At 39.2% G+C, this 26,937-nt stretch overlaps 1 protein-coding gene across 4 annotated transcripts; it reads right to left on the minus strand.

Moving 5' to 3' along the window:
* Positions 1–336: 336 nt before the first annotated feature.
* GPD1L (glycerol-3-phosphate dehydrogenase 1 like) lies at positions 337–26,721 on the minus strand. 4 transcript variants are annotated; one of them, XM_005152847.4, is made up of 9 exons: positions 26,558–26,691; positions 21,135–21,312; positions 19,654–19,794; positions 15,715–15,853; positions 13,891–14,003; positions 5,733–5,966; positions 5,246–5,352; positions 3,159–3,282; positions 337–677 (listed from the first exon to the last, which is right to left on the minus strand). In XM_005152847.4, the coding sequence occupies exons 1-8, from the start codon at positions 26,608–26,610 to the stop codon at positions 3,186–3,188; spliced, it is 1,062 nt and encodes a 353-aa protein (XP_005152904.1). In that variant the 5' UTR covers positions 26,611–26,691; the 3' UTR covers positions 337–677; positions 3,159–3,185. The 4 variants fall into 4 exon arrangements, with proteins under 4 accessions (XP_005152904.1, XP_030908402.1, XP_012985459.1 ...); XM_031052542.2 differs by lacking the exon at positions 26,558–26,691 and adding an exon at positions 26,705–26,721 and having other exon boundaries at positions 337–3,282; XM_013130005.3 differs by having other exon boundaries at positions 337–3,282.
* Between the last annotated feature and the right edge of the window lie 216 nt (positions 26,722–26,937).

Genomic DNA, 26,937 nt, shown 5'->3' on the forward strand with positions numbered 1-26,937 from the left:
GTCTTACAGGAACTTAAGGAAATTCTGAAAAGAAACTGCGGAGCACGCAGAATTGGTTACTTACCCACCAGTGCCCTCCAGTGGCTCACAGAGCAGCTCAAAGTACTGAAGCCAAAAACCCAGTGGTCCAGAGCTCAAAGACCCCATCATTGTTTCACTAATGGACAGAAATGAAAATGCTAACATCTAGATGTCAAATACATCTTTTTAAAATCCAAGTTCTTGCATGGCAATGTCACATCTGCTATCATTATATACCATATCCATAAAAACCTACATTCTATCAAGTGAATAAAATGCCCATGAGCCACGTAAAATGAAACAAAGACCAAATGATTCCAAAGACAAAAATGTTTATTTGTACTAACTCTTCAAATGGGTATACAGTCACAATCTTTAAACAAAATCAGTACACATCTAGGGTGCATTGAGTAGATACCATTAGAAGATAATGCCTTCCTTAGTAATCCGTATTCATAAACCAAGCATTATTAGTTACACATTTAGGATCCCTTAACACAGGAGTGAATGCTCTCAGTAAGACTATCCCAGTACCAGGCAGAACTGTTTGTAGAATGTGATTCCAATCAGTTCCAGGATCGTATCACAATCTTTCAGTGAGCAGTAACTATTAGTGGGATGAAAGTGTCTAGTGACAAGCTGATGGTTCTCAAGCACTGAAAGGCAAATACAAATGGTGAAGTATTTATAGAAATTTAAATAAATGATTTAAGTTACTGAAACCTTACTTTTTGTCTGAAAAGAAGAAGAAAGTACAGACTGGAGGAAAGAATTTCACAAAACCCTTTCCTCTGGATTTGCCTTGAAATAGGCTTCTGTACAAAACAAGAATAATTAAGATTTTGGGGTTTCAGTGGTAGTAGTACTGGAATAATAAAGAAGTCACTTTAATATATATATTAATTTACCACATTTAGCTTATATAGCCCTTTATGTATCTTACAAAATGCTACTGTTCTACATACTGCATGTAAAAAAAGTTTACATATTTATGTATATATACACACAGATGCAAAGCAAATCAAATATATATATACACACAGATGCAAAGCAAAGCAAATCAGCAAAGTATTAAAAAGCCAACAGAATCCATCAGAAGACACACTGAAAGCCATGCAGTAATGAGGGGTGTATGCTCTAAGTGTGCGTGTCACAGTGCTTCCAGTCTCAAACCAGCCTTTTAATTGTCTAAGCAGAGTCCTTATTCAAAGTCAGCTCTACCAGCTATTTCCTCCATTACCACAAACGTCTGATGTTACTTAACTTCTGACCATCTGTTGTATTTAGCACTACAGAAATAAGGCAAAATAACTTCTCACACCCCTGAATATCTGAGGACATTCACAAGATCTTCCAAAAAATGAATGCAAGACAAGAAATGGTAGCCCTAAGCTGAAGCATCTTCCTGTCTATACAAAGCTGTCTCAATGCTCACCTCTTTCATTGCAATCCAGGCTACTTAAGGAAGTGTGACAATTATTCCCAGGCATCCTTCTTTGTTTTAGCTAGCTTTGAATAAAAACTTGAAGCTTCACTATGGGTTTGTGCTCATGATTTCTGGCCTTAAAAACATCACTGAGCACACTGAACAACAGTTCTGATACTGCTCAGAGGTTTGGAGTGGATATTCAGAGTTATGAGCATTTGTTCTGAGCTCTCTAAATCTTGATGCTAAACCTTGTATCACAGCTGCAAGAATGAGTCCACTTTTTATGCATCTAGATATATTTTACCCCAAAATCACACCTTAATACACCAGAAAAGCAAGACAGATTTAATTTACCTATCTTGCACAAACCTTCTTGCAACAAAAAACAACCAAGCCAACCCTACCTCTAAAACTCCATGAAATCACAACTTTTCCAATAATAGATGAAATGAACCTGTTCCTGTTCCTGATAAAGCAAAGGTGCCTGAGAAAACCTAGTTGTGATACCTGGAGAATAAAAGAGATGGCTTTGAGAAGCTTCCTGGGAGACTGGTCAACAAAATACTTGATCAGGCACCCATTAAAGTTTATCCAGTGAAAAAATAACTTCAGAATTCAACATCTCTGGGGGTCTGGTTCAGAACTACAGTCCAGTTGACATGTCAGTCACTGGCAGGCACTGAAATGAATGCAGTCATTGTACTGGCACATAATAACTCTATTGACAACTCAAGCATATCTACCAGGGAATTTCCCAAACATTCCTTGGAGTGCTGTGTGGAGTACAACACCTTCCAGCTGATGGTTAAGCTAGAAACATAGCATGACAGCTTTGGGTGTGGATAACCAACAGTATCCTTCCCCACCCACCAAACAATACCAATGAGAATGACCACAGGCAACACTGAAATGACCCCTAGGATCCAGGGTTTAGAATCCCCAAGTCAGTATCTCCCGCTTGTTTTTGGGAATGCAGTTTTAGAAGAGCCTAACACCTAGGAATGTCAAGGGAGAAACAGAGAAATACAAAAATGTGAGGATTAAAACCAGGAGGGAAGGTAGTGATCCCCCTCTAACATATTCCCTTTAAAATTGTGTAATTTAAACCTTTAAATTCACTTAGAAATTGGTTTCAAAATAGTCTGAGAGTTTTAAAGACTTTCAAAAATTATGTTTTTCAGAGTTCATTAAAATACCCCTGTAGCCCTTGAGCAACTGCTTATTTTGCATTAATATTGCTTAAATTAATACAATCATGCCCATGCCAAGTATTAAATTGTCTATACAGAGCAAAACCAAATTTAATAGAAAGACTCCTAACATTTCAAGGTTACAGGCTTGATTCAGTCTCCATCAAAACCAGTGGGGTTCTTCTCAGAGTATCCAGTGGATTTTGGACTAGGCCTTAATGAGAAACAACAAAACACTGTTGTTTATGGTGTAGGAACACACACAAAAGTACACTTGTGTATACACACTGGATATGTAGTGTAACTTTTGCATTGCCTATCTTAAACCAATTGTATTTTAGCCAGTAAAGCAACAATCAGCAAGCCAACATGGCATGCTGTGTCAAACTAGGCTGTATAACAAAAAGCAACACCCATTCAGAGACATTCACGTTGTTACTGTTGCCTAGTGAACAGCTTTGAACAAATGTTAATGAGACATCCACTTGAACTCAGATATGAACTTGAAAGGCAGAAACCTGCATTAGGATGATGCCCGATTGATTTTATATGTGCTCTGGATGACTCTGAAGGCAGGATATCATCTCTCTGACAGGCTTCCCTTCATAGCAGATTTGATATACAGCAGTGAATAATGGAAACCTGAGGAAACAGGGTAGAGAAAGCAAATGCAGCGTAAGTTTATTCTGTAATATTTTCTTAAATGAAAGCAATAAAGTGGGGTTAGGAAAGATCAGTTTCTTTTAGTATTTGCCAAGTGTTAATGCTGGGCTGAAAAGCACTGGCTAAATACAAAACCTCCAAGCATCTTTAAAATGACAATAAAGTATCTGTAAAATGCACAGTCACTCTCAGAAGCCTAGCTAGGTCTAATGGGGCCTGCAGCATTCAGTATGTATGGCCCACCCATTAAGTCATCTAGAAAGCTGAAAAAAAACTAAAATCACTTGCATCTTTCCTTGACAATCTTACAGTAGTACTCACCCATGGTTAAAAAGGATGACTGGCACAACAGTTGTGCATTATTTCTGAGCAATAATTTGATAACACAATTGCAGAATATGACACAAAGAAACCCAAGAAGAAATTGAAGGTCAAGTTTTTAATGGGTCCGGAACTAAACATGGATTTTGAAATGTCAGATTCTTCAGAACCAAGGTTGACTGCAGGCTCAGCACACTTCAAATGCATCTTTTGTCTAAGTACATTAAGAGGGCTAGTTCTACAATGTTGAAATGAAAAACTAATTGCACTGTAAATTCCAACAGGCATCAACTCTGCTACTGAGGCTCTTCTGCTGAACTTTGACTTTTGCCTATTTCTGTGTAGCCTTGAGATTCTTTTTGTAGGATGAGAGTGTGAAATTTTATTCTTCCTAGACACTTAACTCTGCTCTTTAAAAACAGCTGGTTTACTGTGCTTTGTGTTTTAAAGCAGTAACAAGAAAGTCTGGGAAAACCACTCTGAAAGATGCTTTTGAAAGTGTTGAATGGGACATTTTAGGAAGAACTGACACATATACATTAGTATACCAATGGTTTTCATATCTTTCATTAAGAAAAAGCAAAACCTGAAGTCTTCCATAATACACTCTATTTGTTGTAAGATAGGGAAAAAATAATAACTAATCCCCCCCAAAACAACCCAAACACAATCTCCTGTCTCATTTAGGGCATCATTATCAGCAAAGAATGAAGCCAGTGTTTAACTAGTTTTTTTTTCTGCAGTTAGCTTCATGCATTGCAGAGACAGACTTCAGTACCTTACATCCAAAGGAAAATATAAAAAAATAAGTAACTTCATGCAGCTGAGCCATTAAAACTATACTTTAAAGACTCCTTTGGGAAAAGTCAAAATAGCAAGGCTTGGTCTTCTGACTGGCAGGCATTTATTTTCTGATTTGCATCCTCTTCAAACAGGAAGAGATACATACATCCCTTAATCTCACATGGAGACAACTGTGCATGTTGCTCTAGGAATCATACATGTTCTGACTTGAATCCATATGAACAAGCCAGGAAAACCTGCTTCGTTTCATACCACAAAATAACCCCTGACCTGTACAAGCAGATGGCAAGTTTTATCCTACAGCAAACTGGAAACCATATTAGGAAAGAAAACTGCTATTTGAACTAGAATTCATGTGGAAAGAAGCAGCCACTCTATTCAGATGATCACCTATACAGAACCTTAATAACAAAGTGCCTCTCCTTGGAGGCAAGTAATGAATTTACTACAATGAAATTAGCTGTAGAGTCTTTTCATAAGTCTCTTTAGGAAGCCCAGCTTCCATTTGCATGTATTTTATTCTTTTCAAATATTAAAACACACTTGCTGTGCTTTTATGTGATAGCAGAAGGCAACAATACATTCTGTACATAGAACGGTGTTCACAAATTTAACATCACACTATTAGCTTGATCTACAGCAGTATTATTTTGTGATTCTATTAATTTCTCTCTGTGGTTTTAACTGGGGATTAAGCTACTCTTATTACAGCGATTTTCTTCTTGGCTGTTACCTTCACAAAGATATAAAATATGCAGAAAGAATTATGGACACAAAAAAGGGGCATGTGGAACTGGCTTTATCTGTTCTTACTTACTTTTCCAGCATTCCTTTCTGTTTGAGGATACGGTACACTTCTGCAGAAGTTTGGGGTCCTTGCAGTTTCTGACCATTTAACATTTCTTGCTCCAATTGTTCAATAGACTAAACCATGAACAGGGAAAAAGAAACAACAGGTGGACAAGAGTTACGATAAAGTTTTCATAAGACTTATAGCATCATCTGAATGACAATGAATAAAAAAAATTAGTTACTGAGAGCTTTTCCTTTCTCAAAAATTATCTTAAGTGAGCATATAAAATATTTTCCTATATTATTGTTTGTAAAAATTCTCCCTAAATCTGCATCTCCCTCCTTTTTAACACCTTTACCCCCATTCTAGCCTTGCTACACTCAAAAACAAGAGGAAAGAAAGGGGTTCTCACTTAGCACAGTTAGCATGCCTCAGATAATTGTACTCTTACTCCAGTAAACAAGGAGTGTTAGTACTTGCAACAGTGGATTTCACCCAGTGAATGAGGTACCTTTCCAGTTTTAACGAAGGCTTCTGCTACGCGTCGGTTCCGGCCACCGTAACATGTTGTGATGAGATCAGCAACCCCACAGCTCTCCAGAAAAGTGGCAGTAGACACCCGCCCTTTACAAAACACTCTGGCAAAGGCAATCATCTCCATCAGGCCAAGGCGAATAACAGCAGCTTTGGTATTGTCACCGCAGCAAAGGCCATCACAGAACCCAGCTCCTACTGCTACTATATTCTAATGAGAAGAGACAAACCAAAAGGGAAATGAGTCAATTATTGCTTGCAGAATTCTATGAGGCACTGAAACACAGAGTGCAGATGTCCTTAAGAACTTCAAATACTTTACTATTCTAAGACTCCATCCTTGTTTTATTGGGGTTTGGGTTTGGTTTTATTGTTTTGGTTTGGGATTTTGATAGCTATGGGATAATTGCTACAAAAGAAAAAACAACCAACCAACCAAAGATGGCAAGTCTTATATTACTAGGTTTTTTAAAGGATAAAAGCAAAATAAAAGCTCTGGAAGAAGCTGCCCTAGAGGCTGTGGAGCTATTATTATTTACTATCTTTATGAACAAACAGCTATCACCACACCCAAACAAAGCTTTATCTAGATTGAGCTGTTCCTGCCCTGAGGTAGGATAAAGTTAGACTGACATCCCATAGCTCTTTTATCCATATTTTCTTTATGATTAAAGTAATACTGAAGCACAGAATCATTTGTCAGCTTCTATGCTGATACGCTAAGGGCCCAAATTTAGCTAAGCTAACAGAATTCAGTCCTGTTAAGTATACAGAGTTCCCGTATCATCAATAGTTAATCCAGGATTCTCAGAAGGTTCATGACACAGGATTCTGAAGAAAAAAATGTAGGTTTTTTTTTTCCCCTTCAGACCTGGTGACTGCTTCTACAAAGCATGTGCTGTCTCTTCATGAACAACCAGCTATACAGACCCTTCTTCAGTTTACGAACATAGGGATTAGTTGAGATATGTTTGAGTGAAGTGATTATAAAAGCTATTTTCTGGCTGGAAAAGAGAGACTAGCCAGGATTAGTTTGCTCCTACAAAAAAAAAAACCCACAAAAAAACCAAACAAACAAACCCCAAAGCCCAACAACCCTTACCAAACTCCAAACACTCCCAAAAAGATAGCATTATAACATACTCATAAAGCAAGGAAGCAATAGATGTAGCAATACCTTTCAGCATGTGATAATAGCAGCAGTAACCTTAACAGAAACTATAGGATAACTAACGTTATAGCACCTAATACAGCACTGAGTGCAGGGAAAAAAAAAAACAACCAACCAAACCATCTGTAACTACTGCTGAAGAAGCAGCAATTCAGAAATTGATAATGAAAGTAACATGCTGACTTTCACCTAGTTTGGTTTGGTTTTTGGACTGTAAGAACCAAAACCTGCAGGTACCTGCAGTGCTGTGTGGCCAGTCATGGCTTGATGAATCTGAATCAAATGAGGTCAGAGGACAAGTCACTGCATTTTGAGCAGCCAGCTGAACTCTAAAGGTGACCTTAAAAATTGCAGACAGATAACCCAACATCAGACGTGAAGCAGCAAATCAAGACTTTTAAAACTGGTACTTCAGATCATCCTGGCTTAAATGCTGCTTGTGGTGATTCAGCCAGGGCATGCTTTCATCAAATGCATCTCCCAGAACAACCTCCAATATATTTTCATTTGGTAGCAAAGCAAGAAGAAGTCAAACAGGTATTTAAGAAGTTTTCAGATGGGATAATCCATTTAAATGGAATGTACACATACACAAAGTCGGCGAGTGTTTAGTGCTCAGCTAAAACCAACATTTTTTTAACAACCTCTACACTTTTTCCATGTACCTCTTGAACACTCCAAAACTAAAGCTTTCCCTTCCCTCCAATTTTGCCTGCTTTGACTTTCCTTTCCACTTGGAAGCAGCCTATCTGGCCATAACTTACAGGATGATTTGGCCTATGCTATTTTGTTGTCTACTTCTGCCTTTTGCAGTGTTTGTGTTTGGAGCAACAGGAATATAGTTTTAAGCAAGTCATACCAAGACTATTTACTTCTGAGGAAATGGGGTGGGGAAAAGGGAAGCTGTAAGTCTAACTCTGAAACACCAAACTCCTTGTTTGTACAATGTCCCCATTGTATGTTCTTAACCATAGTTTGCAAATAATGAGGAAACAAGACAACTGGTTATACTCTGGAACACCCACCCACCCCTAGGAGACTGTTCTGTCCCAGTCTACATAACCCTCAGGCCACAACTATTATTTTACAGGGTCTACCACCTAGTTTTACTCAAATCCTTTAAGAATCTGTGACAACTCTCCTGTGTCTAATATGCTGCAGAGAATTGAACTACACCACACTGAAAATTACACCTCACTGAAAGACAAGTCACTCCTTCTAGAAATAAACCAACACAAAATCTCACAGAACTTGAGACTGAGTCATCTTTCAGTCCAAAAGGAGACCAAACCAAGCATCTTGGTCCTTGACATTTCTGGGCACAGGCACTAAGTTGAGTTTGTTTCAGGAAGATGCATAATGATCCAGTATCCAGAAGCTGGCATTAGTCCTAGTCATTTTAGAACATACACAAATTAACATGCAGGAGCCTTATGGCACTAGCACTGTAGTGATCTTCTGAGGAGCAGACTCTGGGGGAGAATCTATCTGGTGAACACATTGTTCTGTATCCAACACAGTTGATCCTGAACACTGCCACTGCCAAAGCCTACACTTGAAGTTACCAGACTTCCTGCAAATGTACATTTGTGTACATTTCTGTGAACTCAAAGACTGACTGTATTTGCATGTGCAACATGGGGATTCTGAGAGCCCAATAGGCAAGGAAACTTTAGCTTACAGACAAACTAGTTGTTCCAAAGGCTCAAAAATACTGTCACAACACCACCAAAATGACTGCAACGCAACATTCATCTTGGCCTGAGAGATTCAGAGCTCTCAAAGCCACCTCACACTTGAGCAAGCACATTTCCTCCATCTTAGCATTTAACAGCTTTTTACATTAGAGCACCCAGCAGGCAAGATACACAGAATGATCTTACATTGCGTATGGTTTTAAACTACTAAAACACTCTGCACTAACAGGCAAATTTTTAGCTGATCCGGTATCCAGAAGTTGGCATTAGTCCTAGTTATTCTAGAACATAAGTGAGACCTGGATTCAGTTATTTTACAGTGAAATTATGCTCCAGAAGAGAAATGGTAATGCCAGGCAGCTCTCACAGTATGTGTCAGAACAAATGAGAGAAACGTCTTTCACTTGCACATGACTTGACGCAAACATACCATTTCTGATAGAAGTCACAAATGCAAGGTCAAGAGATGACCACAAAATCAAAGCTAACAAGCCTGCAGATTTTACTGACAGATGTTCTCTTACACAGTCAGTCAGTGCTCAGAAATACCCAATTTCCAATCCTACTCTGTTTACAGTAGGTTTGTGGAGTGCCACTTCTGAGGCAATCATTACCTCTCTGTAATTAAATGGATCATTAGAGTACTTCCCTAATGCAACAGCATTAGTAGCATTTTAGTAACAGAAAAACTAATTCACCTGGGATGTCCAGATAGTACCTCAAGGGACTTCCTTGAGGTAGTGTCAGCTCAGCACAGCCTGCTTTTCCTCCTGCTTACACATGAACTTGGAGAAGCTCTTTGCTTCACATCATGGCTGAGAGGTCAAATGAAGACTCAACAAATAAAAGACAGTATCAGCAGCACTGTCAGGGAGGTTAAGCATAAACTGCTTACTTGCTTCTAGCAAACTTGAAAGTAAATAATGGATTTCATTTGCACTTAATGTCAGGAAAGAGTAATTACCACAATCAACTTCTGCAGTACCTAGACTGACTATCCAACAGTGACTGCCATAAACCACTTTGCAAGACCACCTTTGTAAATAGTAATGCACATAAGCTGGTAAATAATAAATCATCATTCTACTTCTTACTTCTTTGCTTAAGGTTAAGCTGGAACCATGAGATTTAGAGATGAGCCTGAAGCAACCTGAAAAGCAACCACATCAACTGCTCCTTCTCCTTTCTAAAGTAACCGTCATATCTGTCTTGGTCCTTGGTTGCTGCCACTTGAGGGTTTTTAACTCTCCAGATACCTGAATGCATACATGAGGCAGTGGAAGCATGGCCATTCTGCCATATCCAGAGATCAGTATCACATCCATGAGCATCCAGGAGCACATCCATACATATGCACAGCTACTCATACTACTCTTACAGTGCTGTCATAATCTTCAAACACTTCCTAGGAAGACTCCATCATATGGCAAATGACAGCTGGAGCCTGTAGGTGGTCTTAGATCACACTGCCTGTGAAGTCAACTGGATACCCTGAAACTGAACTATCCAAAATTGAAGTTTGTTAATTTCTGACCTCAACCCTTAGAAAAGGTCAATAAATAAATGGGAAATGTGTTCAGATCCTCAAAAGAAAAAAATATCATCATAGAGAAGAACATGCCAAGCATGCCAACAAGTTATTTTAGACAGTAGGTCTTCCTCCTCAGCATTATCAGGATCATTGCTTTGTAAAGTGACTACCATTGCCTGTTCAGCCAGTCTCCAAGCTGACACAAGACTGCAGTTCCTATACTTCAGTATATTTCCGTTAGCCCATTGTCACAAAAAATAAATGCAGTAAATGAAGTGGATATTTAATATATATATGTATATAAACAGCAAAAGAGCACATGTTCTTACATGATCACCCACCTGCAATACCTATTATTACAGTTGGAATTTTAATGTGCTTCAAAAACCAAATTTCAAACCTAAATTATCATTATTGTAAGGGAAAGGTGTGCTCAGAGCACACTCTGTTACCCTTCTACATTTGTTCCCAACCTTTAGGTAAGCATCCACATTGAAAATCTTCACAGCTTAGAAAGGCTTGCAGAAACAGAGAACAAGCCTAGTGTAGACTTTTAACAAGATGTAGTATATTATGCCAGAAATACCACAAAAGTCTGCTTTTCCCAAGCTGGTATTTATAGAAAAATACAAAAGCTGGGAGAATATACTATTTCACATAGTGTACTATTTCTCACCCTTTAAACACCAATACAGGAATTGCTTTTACTATTTCCACTGCCAAAAATACAGCCTGGTCTGGCATGTGTGCTTCTTACTTCTGCCCTCTAAGCTGTAGTTTGCAGAGATGCTGCTGACATTTTGAATTGGCACTGCCAGAGAAAGAGCACTGTCATCTTCTGAAACAGGAATTTCCTCTTTCCAGCAAGTTAAATAATGCTAACATTTAGTACTTTTTCATGAAGTAACTTTCTAAGTTTAATAAAGCAACTGTCAGTTGACAGAAGCTACACTTTAGATTCTCCCCGATAAACAATCACATTAAAAGATGCTTATTTTTCACTTTTTTTTACAAAGATGATTAACCATAAAAAAGCCAAGTGCTTGTTGCTACCTTTAGCAAGCAGTTGTCTTAAGAAAAAGAATGTACAATTTCTAAGAACAAAAGCTCAAGTTTACATTTCATTATTCACATCTGAGCTTTGCATTTTGCTTTGCGCAGGCAATAAAAACGTACCCAACTGTTCAATTTTAGCTTCTACATTTTCTTTCAAAGGCATAAACATGCCGCCTATGCATTAATAAAATTTTGCAATGTTTGAGTTCAGACTAGCTCAGGCAATGATTTACAGGCTGTCAGCACAAGGGTTAGGATCACACTAGAAAGGGTTTTAAAAGAAAAATTACTTTTAAAACCATGATTTTAATAAAAATGGGTTTGAGATTAAGGAAGGGCTGTATGTTTAAAAGCATCATCCATACTTGCATGGCTGATCTATGTCACTTTATACCAATTCCTGCCTTTTAATCAGGCAAGAAAGTCTTTTTAAACAAGCTAATCTATCCTGAATTTGCTGTTTGTTCAGAGCTCAAACCATCCATTTCTTTGGAAGTCTCAACTCAGTGAACAAAATATATTGCAACAAAACCAAATTACCAGAGCACACAAAATATACACAACTTTTTAGAAATGAAATTGGAGAGTTCAGTCTGCAGATGCATGATGAATAATGAAGCAGAAGGGAGGAACAGAACAAGACTATAAAGAAAACACACAAATTTAATCTCAGTTTCTTTCCAGGTCAAACCCAACAATTTAAGTTCTTCTGCACTTTCAAAGATACTAGTATCTTGCCTGGCCTTTACAATTGATTTTCAAAGTCTGCTGACCAGCTGCCCAGTTTGATGGGCACACTCATCTCTGGCATCCTTTCACAAGATTTGTCTGGAATAAGAATGACCTGGGATAGAACTCCTCTATCCAGCAAGAACTGAAGCTAGCCAGACAGCATCAGGCTGAGCAGATTTCAAGGAAAAATAAAACTGTAAAACATTCAGACCAATTTTATGGGTCTATACACAGGGATTTCTTTTCTGCTAACCTCCCACATCACCACATTACTGTTTTAAAGTAATGGCTGTGAAGACAAATTACAAGCTTCACAATATTGAGAAATTTCTATAAACACAGTAAGTCTAAAGTATGCATGTTATACCAAAGCGCAGCACATTAGCCCCGTGCATAGACCCATGATCTCCTTCTCAGGACTTCCAGTATGACAGCTCAAGAAAAAAATTACCAAGAAAAACAGTATGCCAAAAATTATGTTATTATTATATCTATCAGTCTACTTTCTGCTAAGTAGAAATTATAACTCCTTAAAGACATTATCCATTGCTATGGTAGCTTTGCAAGCGAATAGTGTAGTTTGTGCATAATTTCAACAGAAGAAACAAAGCAATACAAAATAATTACACACACAAAAAAAAATTAGATAATCCACACTAAGCCAAATTACCTACTAAATGACTACACCTATCAGAAATGCTTCCATGATTGATATCAGATAGTGAGCTACAGTCCTGTTAGCCAGGGTGCCAGGCAGCAAATGCCTTCCTTTCACAAATGGCCTGCAAATTCACATAAAAAAATAGCAAGAAAACTATGTTTAAGCTTTGCTTCCTGTCAGCATCAATTATATTACCAAAAAAACCCTCAGTAACTAACTGTCAAAAATAACTTTTTTCTGTATATGGTTATCCACAAAAACTTTATGCAGTGTATGTCCACAAAATATAAACCATAAGAATGCCTACGTTGTGTAAGTCAATGAAGAAGGGAATAGGTTTGTCGCTGGACACAAAGGATTAATGCCAAATGTCGTGGTTTAAGCCCAGCTGTAAATTAGACTATGCAGTCCTCTCTCACGGCCCCCATTCGCCACTGCCCCCGCTCCCAGACGGATGGGGAGGGGAATCAAAAGAATGTAACTCCCACGGGTTGAGATAAGAACAGTCCAGTAACTAAGGTATAACACAAAACCACTACTGCTATCATCAATAATAATAATGATAAGGGAAATAACAAGGGAAGAGAATACAACTGCCCACCACCCACCAACCGATACCCAGCCCAACCAAGCAATGATCTAGCCCTTCTGGGTAACTGCCCCCAGTTATATACTGGGCATGATGTGCTGTGGTATGGAATACCTCTTTGGCTAGTTTGGGTCAGGTGTCCTGTCTCTGCTTTCTCCTGGGTTCCCCTCCTCCCTGGCAGAGCATGAGACTCAGAAAGTCCTTGGTCAGACTAAACATTCTGACCAGCAACTAAAAACATCGGTGTTATCAGCTCTGTTCCCAGGCTGAAAGTCAAAACCACAGCACTGCACCAGCTACTAAGAAGGAGAAAAATGACTGCTACTGCTGAACCCAGGACACCAACATTTTTTCCCCCTTTCTTTTTGTGAATACACTTGCAAAAAGAAAAAGGGAACTAAAATGGATTCAGAAATATATTGACTAATTAGATGAAATCAACACTGGTTTCATAACTCCGTGTGAGCTAAGCAAAAGATGTAGAAAGAGAACTTGGGAGATGATACGACAAGCATCTAAAAGCCTACTCTTAGAACATGCTGCTCCCTAATTTTCCATCTGGTTCTTCCGTAAATGTTATGGAGTAGATTTATGTAATATATCAACCACAATAAACTGAATTCTCTAAATGAAAATACTCTCTTTTCTATAAGCACCATCATTCTCTTTGTGTACAAACTGCAGCTTGTTAATCTTACCTTTAGGGCACCACAAAGCTCAACTGTATCTGCATCATCTACTACAGTTATTCGGAAGTTTGGAGTCTGCAGAAGTTCTTTGAAGAGAAGGCCATTTTCCAAGATTTTGCTGCCTGTTGAAAGAGAGAAAGGAAGGCTAAGAAATCAATTATTTATTTGGGTATTATTTAGCATTTCCTGTACAAGCCAAAATATTTAAAAGCAGAGACAAGATTTTTCTACCTTCATCCTCAAAAGAGTCCTGCTTTAAGTGACTAAGGATACATCTACATTGCACTTCAAAGCTCTACACTGAGTTACTCTGGACTACTTCATAATTCATTGCTCAGCAACAGATTCTAAAAACCAATTCCATTAATTATCTATACAGTTTTTTTGATCAGTCCCTTAAAAACCCCAGTTAATAATAAAACAAAGGTGAATTAAAAATACAGCAAATGCAATTGTAACCATTATTTCAAGGCCTGAATTCCAGAGAAAAACCTACTGATGAAGGCGTCAAGACTGCTTTATTAATTAAGCATGCTACCACTGGCAAAAGTCTCTAAGCAATAAGAGGTAATTCAACCTTTCAAAAATAAGTTCACTGCAAAAGCTGTTAATGAAAGGTTATAGAGCTAAAAATGCACAAAACTGTAAAAATTAACTTTAAAAAATTAACATGAGCTGTGTGCTATTATGTACAACTATCTACACAAAACACATATGCCTATCTAGATACTGTGAAAGCCAAGACTAGGCACATCCTTGTGCTGCAAAGGTATGCATCAATATAGAACTATGACAACATCTAGCTTTTGGGAAAACTGATTATTCTAAGAAATTAAAATAAGATATTGATAACTTAAAAAAAAACCCAAACCAAAAAACAATCCAAACACCCTGCCCCTCTGCTCTTGTGAGACCTCACATAGAGTACTGTGTACAATTCTGGTGTTCTCAACATAAAAAGGACATGGAACTGTTAGAACAAGTCCAGAGGAGGGCCACAAGGATAGTCAGGGGACTGGAGCACCTCCTGTATGAAGACAGGCTGAGAAAGTTGGGGCTGTTCAGCCTGGAGAAGAAAAGGCTGCATGGAGACCTCATAGCAGCCTTCCAGTATCTGAAGGAGGCCTATGAGGATGCTGAGGAGGAACTCTTCGTCAGGGGCTGTAGTGATGAGACAAGGAGTAACAGGTTCAAATTTAAACAGGGGAAGTTTAGATTGGATATAAGGAAGAAGTTCTTTACTGTTAGGGTGGTGAAGCACTGGAATGGGTTGCCCAAGGAAGCTGTGAATGCTGCATCCGTGATGGTGTTCAAGGCCAGGTTGGACAGACCCTTGGGTGACATGGTTTAGTGTGAGGTGTCCCTGCCCATGGCAGGGGGGTTGGAACTACATGATCTTAAGATCCTTTCCAACCCTAATTATTCTATTATTCTATGATCTGTGATCATAACACCTGAGCTGAAGCACAGAATATATAATTATTTATTCATATAAAGCCATGCAGACTCAAGAAAAATCTTGAGCACAGCAATAAAATAAAGCAGTTTGTTATGTGGAGGGTGATAAAAACCACGCTCAGTATTTTGCTTGCTAAGGTCACAACCCTAGTGAGACTAGGTAAAATGGCACCCCTCTCTCTCTCCTTCTATTTCTGGTATTGTCCTAGTACTTCTGGAAGTGTAAACATTTCAGGAAATTTAATATTAAAATAAGAACTCAACAGTTTCTGGTAACAGCCAGCTCATGTTGAAAACAATAACATTTGAGCTATCTGCTGTGCAGCTGTGAGGACAGGAGTATATTTTAAATATTTTTATTATTTGGAACAGTACCTATTGTGGTTTCACAGAATTTCTCTGCTGCCACCTCATTGGCAATGTTAGCTCCCATCAACACACTGATGTCTATTCCCATCTTCTCTCGAATAATGTCAGAGATCAGTTTGAGTCCCTCTGGGCCTTCATCTATACCCTGCAGCCAAGATTAAATGGAATTACTAAGAAGTCATTCATTAGACACAGTAGAGAAAAAAGCACATCACAATTAGTCTTGTCCATGGTTGAGAAGTACAACAATGTCTAAGATAGAGATTAAAGATAACATACTTGCTACTGATGAAACTCTGCTGTTGTGTCCCCTTCAAGCTAACTTCATTAAGAATTGGGACTAAATTCTAGATAATGGTAATAGTTAAGAACTCATCTTAAGAATATTTGTCTTTGTTAGTTCAGAATCTCAGTTGTTTATTTTCAGTGTATCTTTACTAAAACCAGTGAAGCATCACCAACCCATCAGTTGTGAATCAGGCCTGCATGTGGATTTGAAACTGCACCAGAACTCACAAAATGGCATCCCAATAACTTGTTTTGCAAAGAGGTATCTGAATTTAAATATCAGAGGGATTCTCTTGTATATAATGCCAACAACAGTTTACAAGTAGAAACCCAGTTTAATCATTTTGAATACTACTACAAATGGAACAGCCATTCACAAGACACATAGAAAGCTGAACAGCTGAGAATAACTTAACTTCTATGGACATTCTTAATCTGCATTTATAAGGCACAATCTGCAAAGCATGAAAGTAGGGGCAGAAACAGGACCCTGAACAGAAAAGGATCACCCCAAAGATTAATGCTGCAATGAAGAGTCTGGTACCCTGAACTGCCTGCACCAAGAATTCCAAATGAGACCACCTTCTTCTTACAAAATCTTTTTCTCCTAGTCTGCTAAATGCAGGCTCCTTTTGAGTTTTCAGAACCAGGCATGGCAGACAAGCTACTGAAATGGTCTGTCTTTTCTACACTATACCACCCTTTATACAGTGCTATTTTTTAATGCCAAGGAGTCAGTACTTTTGAGGATTGGTAATTTTAAATTATGACTTGAAGGCAAAAAGGCAGAGTGGTCCTCTACTGCTTCCAGATACACATCCACAGACATTTGTATGTTGGCAGTAGTGACATTTCAGACAGGCAGTAATCTGCATTTCCCCAGATCAGAGTTACTTTTCCTCAGATAACATGGTGCAAAAAAGAGACATGAAGAAATGCCAGTACCAAACCAGACAATTAGACTAATGCTTGCATTTCTAATGCTTGCATTTCTGCCTTATTTTTCAATATGTATCACTTAATGCACAGCTCTGCCTTCTCATCTGTAATGACCCATACAGAAAGGATGTGAAAGCAAGCACACATATACATGTTGTATTTTTCCCTTGAAGTGCCAAAAATGTATCCACAAAATAATTGTAAGGCCCCTACTCCTAAGCAGGCAATTAATAAACAGAAAAGCATGCACACATGGGAACAAATCCAAAAAATGTGAGTATGTACACAACAATTATTCACCCAAGCGAAAGAAGATCAGAGAGATTTAGGTGCCAAATTCTGCTCGACTATGAAACAGATGCAATTTCTGACAAAGTCAGAGAGCTACACCCGTTTCTTGCAGAGTTAAATCCAATACTGAATGATAGATGACAGGAGAAAAAACAAACACGGAGCCCTTCCTCAAAATCAAGGCTTCAAGTTGGGAATTTCCACTAGGCATCAATGATCCCCAGGCAATGCAAGTCCAAATCTGTGATCTTACTGCCTTGCATCCTAATATGCCTGAGAGTAATCCCTGGGGCCCACGTATATGTAAATGAAAATGAGATTGATGTTGAGGCTGCCTGAAGAATGTTTTGAGTGACCATCTAATCTGCTTCCTGTGCTCACTGTATATAGCACCACAAGCTGTATACAATTCCTCCCCACATACCTACTCAATGATTAGCTCGTTTTTCTTAGACACCCGTGATCAGAACTTATGTAAAGCAACACAGCTGCAGAAGTTTCAATAGGAACATAGAATAATTACCAGACAAATGTCTTTATTTCCCAAAGGCTCTGTTTTATTATTAATTATTAGCCTCTGCTTGAGGATTAGACTGTCAGAAAAAGGAAAAAAAAAAGACTAAAAAGACCAAGATGCAACACTACCAACTTGCCAAGCAATTTAGAAAGCACAGAAACAAGACCTCCCACTAATGATGTTTTTAAGAGCAGAACTGCACTTTAACTGACAAAGTTAATACAAGCCACTTTAATAGCATTAGTGTTGAGCATAATGAGACCACTAAAATATGACTTTGATGAAAACAGCATGCATAAAGAACCTGCAAAAGTAAAGAATACATTTCTGCCTCTACTACCTAGTTTCACTGCTGTGTTAAATCTCTGCCCTTTCTTCTTAAATGACACCTTTAATGATGCACAGTTATGCCTTTTCATAAGGGCTAGCATGTACTTTGTATTCACCTGCAAAAATAAAATGCAGCAGCCTCACATCATTTCTTTCAAAAGACCACTTACTGATGCAGTGTCACAATGTGCCAGTGCGAAGCTGTCTGGTAATCAACTCAGCTTTGCATGGCAGGTGCCACTATTTTACACACCGTAAACTAAGTATGGGCTTCCTGTTATGTTGGGGAGTTTTTGTTTGTTTGAGGTTTGGATTTTTTTTATTTTCCAACATAAGTACACTCCCCCCCTCCTTTTTTAAACATGGGCACTTATCAACTCTGCACTGGTAGTCAAAACCCTGAGCAGTAATCCCACAGGAATTCAGGGCCAGACTCTGATTTCAGATATGCTGATATAAATTCCCATTTGCTTCACTGATTTCGTCAGAGTTATTTCTGTCACTGAGGGCACGAGAACATAAATCAAGTTTAGCAAACTGAAGGAGAGGAAAGTTTACCTCGAGTTTGCAAAAGAAAGCATAAATGGACAACTTCAAACTTAAGGACATCTAGGACAGTTGTATGGATTTGTTGCTATGCATTCAGCTTTTAGTATCTCCTTGTTTTATCCTACAATATGAAAAGTTTTTTTCTGCAAAATGCAGCAACCGCACTTAGGAAGCATTACTTTTTCCTACATTTCAACAATACATCAGGTCAGCCGTGGCCAAACAATACGGATTTGATGGGTTTAGTTAACCAAACCAAAAGACAAGCTTGCAGGAAGCAGCAACAGGGGGCTTTGTTCTTTTTGAGCACAGCTCAATGTAGTTTTTCAGAAATGATTGTAAACAAGGGAATGTGTGCTCCAAAAATGACCTACTCTCAAATAAGTACAAAGCAACAACAAAAAAGAATTTTCCAGATCTTATGGGAATAGCTTGTTCTTTGCAGCTCATCCACATTTAAAAATTCTCCTGCCACCAAAACTACAAACACTCCAGTGAAACACTTCCTGCACCTCTGCCCCCTCCTATTTCCTATGCTCCAACTGTCTTTTTGGGCAATGCTGATCAGACTCTCTTGTTGCAACATAGTATTTGACATGAGCAAAAGCACTGTCCTCTCAGTCAAATGAAACTCTCTCAGCAGTTCCTAAAATGATCAACTTGGTGTGTGGGATGTGCGCTAACAATTGAAGCATTATGCTTGTGCTCTGTTCTTCATCTAATGATGCATTTGGAAACAATAAATAGAAGATTGGAAAGCTTGGTCATGCAAAAAAAAACATGCACTCCCTCTTTTTACAAGCCTTGTGAACAGTCTCATTCTCCCCCTCCTGCAAGTGCCAGCCAAAAATAAAGCACTGCAACCAATCCACTAATGACCAAGACAAATTCCAATCTTACATCTAGAAATACTCAATGGAACAACTGAGTGAATAATGTAAAGGGACTTTCCAGCTCAAAATATCATGCCATCTTGGGTTAGAAGATTCCATTACATGGTCTCAGTTATTAATGCATAGTATTTATTATACCTTTATGAGAGTTATACCAAGCGCTTTCTTGGGTACTCGTCCTGTGATTTCATCGCAGACTTTATGAATGAACTGATGAGGAATGACAAAAACCAATAAGTCTGCATCCTGTACAGCTTCGTTAAGATTTGGGACAGCAACCTGTGTAATTATGAGAGAGAAAGGCCACATAACTTCTTGAAATTAACACTACATACAAGCGTTATTCGATAGGTAAAAGCACATTTTTGTCTTATACTGAATGCTACAAACTATTGTGCTTCATCATTGAAAATGAGCAGTAACATAAACTTCCCAGAAAATCAAAAGAATTCAAGCTTTCAAAGAAGCCATTTTATGTCTTGAAATGAGCATCTTAACAAACACCAACGTGGTTAGTGCAATGAACATTCAAAATGTTCCTTAACATTTAAACCAGTACTTTGACTAAGAAAATATGAGTAAGAAGCTGCCATCTCTTTCACGTAATTTTTTTTTAATAAAGTATTGCATGCAGAAAAGTAGTTTCTTTACTTAGTTCCTTATACACTCAACTTTCTTCTCCAGGCCTCTTACACCTAGTAGTTTATATTCTTTCTCTGCACTCATAGATTTTGTTTACCCTTTAAGAAGGTGACCTACTTTGAAGTCACTTGCCAGACTCCACTCTTTCTAACACTTGATAACCACCTTAAAATAACAGGTTTAAAATTCAGCAATAAGCTCTACAAACCGATGAAGAGATTAAACTTGAATGAGCAGAAAGTGAGCAGCAGAAACACTGCTTCTGGGAAATGGCATTTCAGCATTATTGTTAAAGAGAAATCTGCAGTGCACAGCAATTCGCATTTTTCATGCCCAAAATATCTACAGGAAAAGGCTATAGCAGCTGACAATTCAGTAACACCAAGAGTCACCAACTGCCCACTGACCATCATGTTACAACAACAAAGAATAGATGTGGATACCCAGTGTCCTACCCTGGCAATGCCGCATCTAACACACTGATGTGACTGCACATAGCTGAAGCTCAACTGAGATCCAGATAAACTGCAAATGTTTTGCAGTCTGCTTGAGCAATACTCTAGTTCTCCTGATGTAATACTTCTCAAGTATTTTAGCGTATTTTAAATCCTCTTCAATTATCACTGACCAGCCAGCACGCTCCCAGTGCCGAGGCCGATTTATTTTTTGTACTAGGTATGATCAGAGCTTGTTATTGTGCTTCTTTTGCTTTCCTGTACAGAAGCCGAAGCAAATAAATGAAATTGTGATAGTGGGAAAAAATAAGAAATACTAATACAGAATACAGTGCACTGGATGCCTACCTACACAATTGCAGAATTTTACTTGTTCTAATCTTTGATCTCATCAGTAAAATAGCATACAGTCTCAAGTATTATAATCCCTAAAGGCGTTAGCAAAACAACTTTCTACCTCCATTCACAGCAAGGGCAATATTCCCTCTGCTCCATAACTAGAACTTAGCTTCTGAGCCTTACCACATTATCTGGCAGCTTGTGTCCAGGGAGGTATTTTACATTTTCATGGTCATTATTTATGATCTCTGTCAGTTTTCTCCCATTAATATTCTCCTCGAAGACCCACATCTTCACTGTGGAAGCAAACTTCTGCAGTTTTTTTACATTATTGCCTACGATTTTGGCAACCGCAGAACCCCTGCAGGAAACAAAAATATTCTAATAAAGTTATGATTTTGCTCTAGAAGAAAGAGATTGTCTTTAAAATAAACAGAAACTCACAGCACTTTGACCTAGTAAAACAAGTGGAAAAGTACACCAGTCATTCACATGTGCTGCTCCCTCTGAAGTCTACCTAGTGCAGGTTGGACTGAAGCATTTATTGAAAATGTCCTTCCTTATTTTGCCTGCATACTGACTACCCAGTCAGAGTTTGGGTTACTGTATTTCCACAAATCAGATGGATTATATCTTCAAAGCAGTGGTAAAAGTGACACACCTAATTAAAAAAAAAAAAAGGGTAATTTTTACCTTTAAGGAACTGGAAGCTTTCTTTGCTAAGGTGACTGACTCAGCAGTCACTGTGCAATACTGACATGCATTTAAAAGCCAAGAAGCATTTCTATCCTGCATAACTTATTAGCTTTATGGTTATGCTGCCAGCCTCACAGAATTTAACTGTTGCAACAGCAACCTCTGAATTTGCAGGCAGACAATTCCATTACCGTTAAGTCAGCCCCATTTCCTCCCCAGGAACAGCACCCAATGAAACCTGTAGGTCAGGGATTAATTTCACTGCTCAAATTTCTAAACAATGATTAAATTAATCAGAATTACTGAAGCTACATACATGAAGAGCACCTAATGCAACCTCCCCTTCCTAGCCTGAATGCTACATGAAAGAAAAAGATGCAATTTAGCAAACCTCTTAACCTAACTTCCTTTCCTGGGACAAAAAGGTGGCTTCATGATTACTGATAACCTACTAAGCAAACAAAAATAATTTAGAAAGGTGAAATAAAAATACAGAGTCACCAATCTAAGTCTTATGTGTGTGTCTGTGGAAATGCATACTTTATTAGGTAGGTAAGGACACTCGAACTTTTCCAATCTAGTGATACACACTCCCCTAAATTTATTATGGATATTGCTTGTAATAAACTCATAGCTGACAACTAAGCCAAATAGATTCATTCCGCTCCAGAAGCTTTTAGTATGGCACAGCTCATTGTGCTGTATTCAAAATGTGTGCTATTGAAGGCCACTTTCTAAGTTGTGGCAGAAAAGATTACAGTATCTTAAGAAGACCTTCAGATAAACCAGAAAACCATATGGGTTAAGAGACTGGAATTTGTTTCTCTAACAGTGCTTCACACACTACAGATTCCCCTGGGTTAGGAAGTCATACAGAAGCCACAATTGTCAACCATCTCTTATCAAGCTCTTATTCTAGATCTGCATGCACACAGAGTGTTTTCCACTGCAATGATAGACAACTCACCAGCTCATCCCCAAATTTCAGATCCACACAAATAGTATGAATCACATTGAACACAACGCAGGTATGTGTTCCTCAAAAAGCTGTTTGAGTTCCTTGAACAAAAAGCATGTTTACTACTGCATATTTATATACAAAGCCTGGATCCCGGCAAACCATTGTCTTCAGTTTTGAACTTCACATTCCATGTGCTTAGTGTTGATAGACAGGACTGATTCAGCAACTGTCCAACTAGGATTTTGAAACTGCTTGCCAGCATAAAGTTTGGCAGTGTGTACTACTTGAATGGGACATTAATTCCATTACTATTTAACACTTGAATGCCTCAAGCTGTCTTTTTTTCAGCCTGTGAACATAGTATTAACAAAGCAAAGATTTTCATTCAGTTCCTGAATTCAAGAAGATTCTGCTGACTGGCTTCTCTGGCTCTTCATTTCCTGTTATGTTGCAACTACTGCTGTAGAACTGAATTAAGCAAGGTTAAACAACTGTCACCAAGTGCAAGCAGCTCTGTGTAAGGTGAAATACCAGCTTCCCACACCTGTTAATCCAACAAGCAAGCCTGTATTCTCTTCTGTGCCACAAATACTCAGTGTGGACTCTGAAATAACATGCTGGAATGTGTGGTCTATCTTGTATACTCCTGACACAAGGCAAAGGAACAGGAATTTTTATTTATTCTTAGCAGTAACAGGTCTAGTTGAGCTAGGCTGCAAGTCGTGGTGCCTACAACAGCGCAGTTACACAAGAAAAACCATAGTGAAAGATCCCCTCATCAGTCTTAACCCTGACATGCTCTGAAGGATGGTTAATGCTATTCACATAATACAAGGTATCTGCATCCCAAACAGCAGTTCTTTTCCTATGCCCAAATACAATCACATACATTTATTTAACACCTCCAAAGAACTGTATCTGATGCTTGCTGAGCAAGACCATGCACTTTGTCTCCCACCCTTCACTGTTTCAGTGTATCTCAGTTGGTCTGCTTTCTCCTCATCACTTTAAAAGTAAAGGCCAAAACCCAGGAACTCCTAAACTTGTCCTGATACCAGAATCAGTGGAGTTTACAATATGAAAGTGCAAACAATATCATTAGCTCTAGCTCTATAACACTCGCCCCTGTAAAATCTCCTAGTTAAGTCACACGTTTTACCTCCCATTTTTCTACAGCAAGTTTCTAGCTGTATGAACTCCTGTGTCTCGGTATCTTCCCTTCTCATTCCAAACTCTTTCTGTTCAAGTCAGGCAATCAGATTAATTAACAACTGGTTCCAGCAAAAGACAGGGATAAATTCTGGCTGTGCACACTTCGATCACTTGCCCTGCAAGAGTTACAGAAAAGTGGGCTATAGTACATGTACGAGGCAGCTTTTACTGAATCTGGGCACTGCCCTAAATCCTGAGGCTCCAAGGCATATTCCCAAGGTGTGCTCTCTTCACATTCATGAAAGCTTATTCTATTCCCTATCTTAACAATCCCAATACAATCACTTATCCAGCAGCTGAGTAACCCTAAGTGGGCAAGGCCAGCAAATAGCATAGCTCCTGCTCTTCCCCACCTTGCAAGCAACCTGTCTTATCCCTGTCCCATGATCACAGTCTTTCATCAGGTGCTGAGTGACCCCTACCAAGTCAACTTCATTGTTAAGGTGACCTTCCCTCTAGCAAACCTATCAAACCAGTCTGACTGGAAGGAGTTTATCATCCAAGGTGATTGGCTCAACCCTTCTAAATGGTTGTGATCCTGCCAAGCTCCTTTCACTGTTTTTTTTTCCATACAGGTTAAAGTGCTGTGAGAAGGCAGAGATGTCCCTACAGCTACTGGCACTTGTAAGACTCACACAGAACCCCACAGTCTCCGAACTGTTACAAGATGCCAAACCCCACCCAGTTCAACTACTTATATGCTTACGATTACCTGTCATACAGTCCTGTAAGTCAATCTTCAAAAAAATATAACTCCAAAATATCAGTGAATATGAATGCTTCAGTTTCTTTCCATTTACTTGTTTTTGAGCATTAAATGCTTCCATTTTAAGACCACAGGCCCCAGTTTGAAAAGGCATTTACAGGTACACAGGTACACAACTCAAATGAAGTCCTATTTATTCCAATGGTTGCATATATTATTGAATCATAGTGCTCTTCAGTCAGGGTTTGGCATCTGTCATTGCTTGAACTTTGAGGAAGAAATCACCTACCTCTCCAATAATTATTGTTTTCAGAAACATATTTTTGGGGGGAGGAAGAGCAGGAGATGAGAAAGCTGTTGTACACCATATAATTTGCAATTTAGGGGTTTTTTATTATTTTGGTTTCTGCTTTCCTGCCACACTGCTGTCACATATGAAATAAGCTATAAGTTATTTGAATACATTCATCCCCCTAAGAAAGAAAAAAGCTGATGTCCCATAACAGCATTATCTCTTTCTCTCAGCACCACAGATACAGGCATCTTGCCACCCAAACATCCACCCAATGAGGCCTGAACTTTTCTTGAGTCAGTTAAACTGATACAATAAGCTGAAAACAAAATATATATACACGTGGTTATTGCTACTAGGTAATATCTACAAATCTTTCTGCTTCTGCAAGTGTGTTTCACAATGAATCAAATATAAATGCAGTCAAACTCCCTGTAAAACTTCTTTGCTAGATCTCGAATATGAAAGAACATCAACACTACTCCCAAAAAACAGACAGGGCTAATTGTGTAATTTCCTTCTGTCATGCTGCAATGCACAGTATCTCCCCATTTGTTTTACAGACTAGTGCAAAGCAAGCAAGAGATGCTGCGCTGAAACATCAGCCATTCCCTCAGCAAGCCCTCACAAAGAAAAACACAACCTGGCAGCTGCTGCTATTTTTAACTGCAAAACAGCACCAAAAGCCAGCTGGATGGAGGGGGCAGAGAGTGAGCAACAAGCCCATGGTCACCCTCACAGAACACTAGTAAGTTTGGTTTAATAAAACACAATACTTTGCTCTATACCAAACTCCCCCCCGTTTAGATTTAATGTCTTTAAAAACAATGTTATCAGAAATAACACATGCTTAGTGCTTGAAGTGACCAACTGTGAAGATACATTTATATAGTAGATTGCAGTTGCCTTATACATTGTAAATAGGGATGTAGTGTAAAAACAGTGAAGATGAATTGTATAAAAATTGAAGACAAGACAAATGATGGTTAATGTGTAAACTTTTGAGATTATTAGTAAATCTATCGCTTTCAGTGGACACAAGACTGAGTTTATTTAAGTCTAATTATAAATTAGTGATAGATGTAGCAGTAAAGCCACATCTCAAGCCTTCAGTGTGCCTCAGCACAATCAATTTAAAAAGGAAAACATACCTCAAATAACCTAGAATTTTACAACCCTTCTCTGACCTACCCTGGGAAACACTAACATGGGAAAAACATTTCTGGAGCTAAGTGGACGTGTTACAGAACCCTACTGACAGTGCTTAGCTGCTGAAATGGACATTAAAAACACATTCAGCATCTTTAATGTTTACATCACCTGACACCGCATAAATCACACAACAAACACCAGGTTAGAAACAACCTAACGTAACTTCTTCACCGAGCACACAAGTGCCTATAAGCACGCCACAACAGGGCGCTCGATTCTGCCACTTCTTCCTCCGTTTACTTCAGGACAATTCCACTGCCTCTGAGGGATACCCAGGGCTGGAGAAGCCAACCCATATGTCACAGCCACAGACCCAGCCCCACTGCAGATACCGGAGACACCACGTTTCACCACCAGCACCCAGGGCCACCGCCACCCACAAGCAGAGTGCGGCCACGGCACGAAACCCCTCGAGCTGCGGGCACGACGGCAAGGGGCGGGAGGCAACAGCAAGGCCCAGGCGGGCACAGCCTCGGGGAAGGGTGAGCTGGGGCCGCCGCTGAGGTGCCAGCCCTCTCAGCACTCACCAGTTCCCCGAGCCCACGATGCAGACCTTGAGGGGCACCGTCGACAGCGCCATGGCAGCACCGCCCACACCCCGCCAAAGGCCGCGGCGACGGACTCCGGGAAGCGACCGCCTTCACGCTACCCCACCTCCGCCGTCAGCAGATTACCCTCACTTCTCTCCGCCCCTGTGGGGTGCCGGGAAGTGTAGTTCCCCCCCGCGTAGCTCTCGTCCTCTTGCCATGGCCCTGTGGAAAAGTCGATGGCTCTCCGTGACACTCAAAACTGTTAGTCTTTCAGGCACTCTGCCACATCCTTATTTGCACCGTTTTCAACTCAACTGATACCACACATTGCACTCAGGTTTGTCATGACAAAACTCTTTTGTTCTCATCTAGTGCTG

The sequence above is a fragment of the Melopsittacus undulatus genome, chromosome 1 (genome assembly GCF_012275295.1).
Source record: "Melopsittacus undulatus isolate bMelUnd1 chromosome 1, bMelUnd1.mat.Z, whole genome shotgun sequence".
In the NCBI taxonomy this organism is placed as follows: domain Eukaryota; kingdom Metazoa; phylum Chordata; class Aves; order Psittaciformes; family Psittaculidae; genus Melopsittacus; species Melopsittacus undulatus.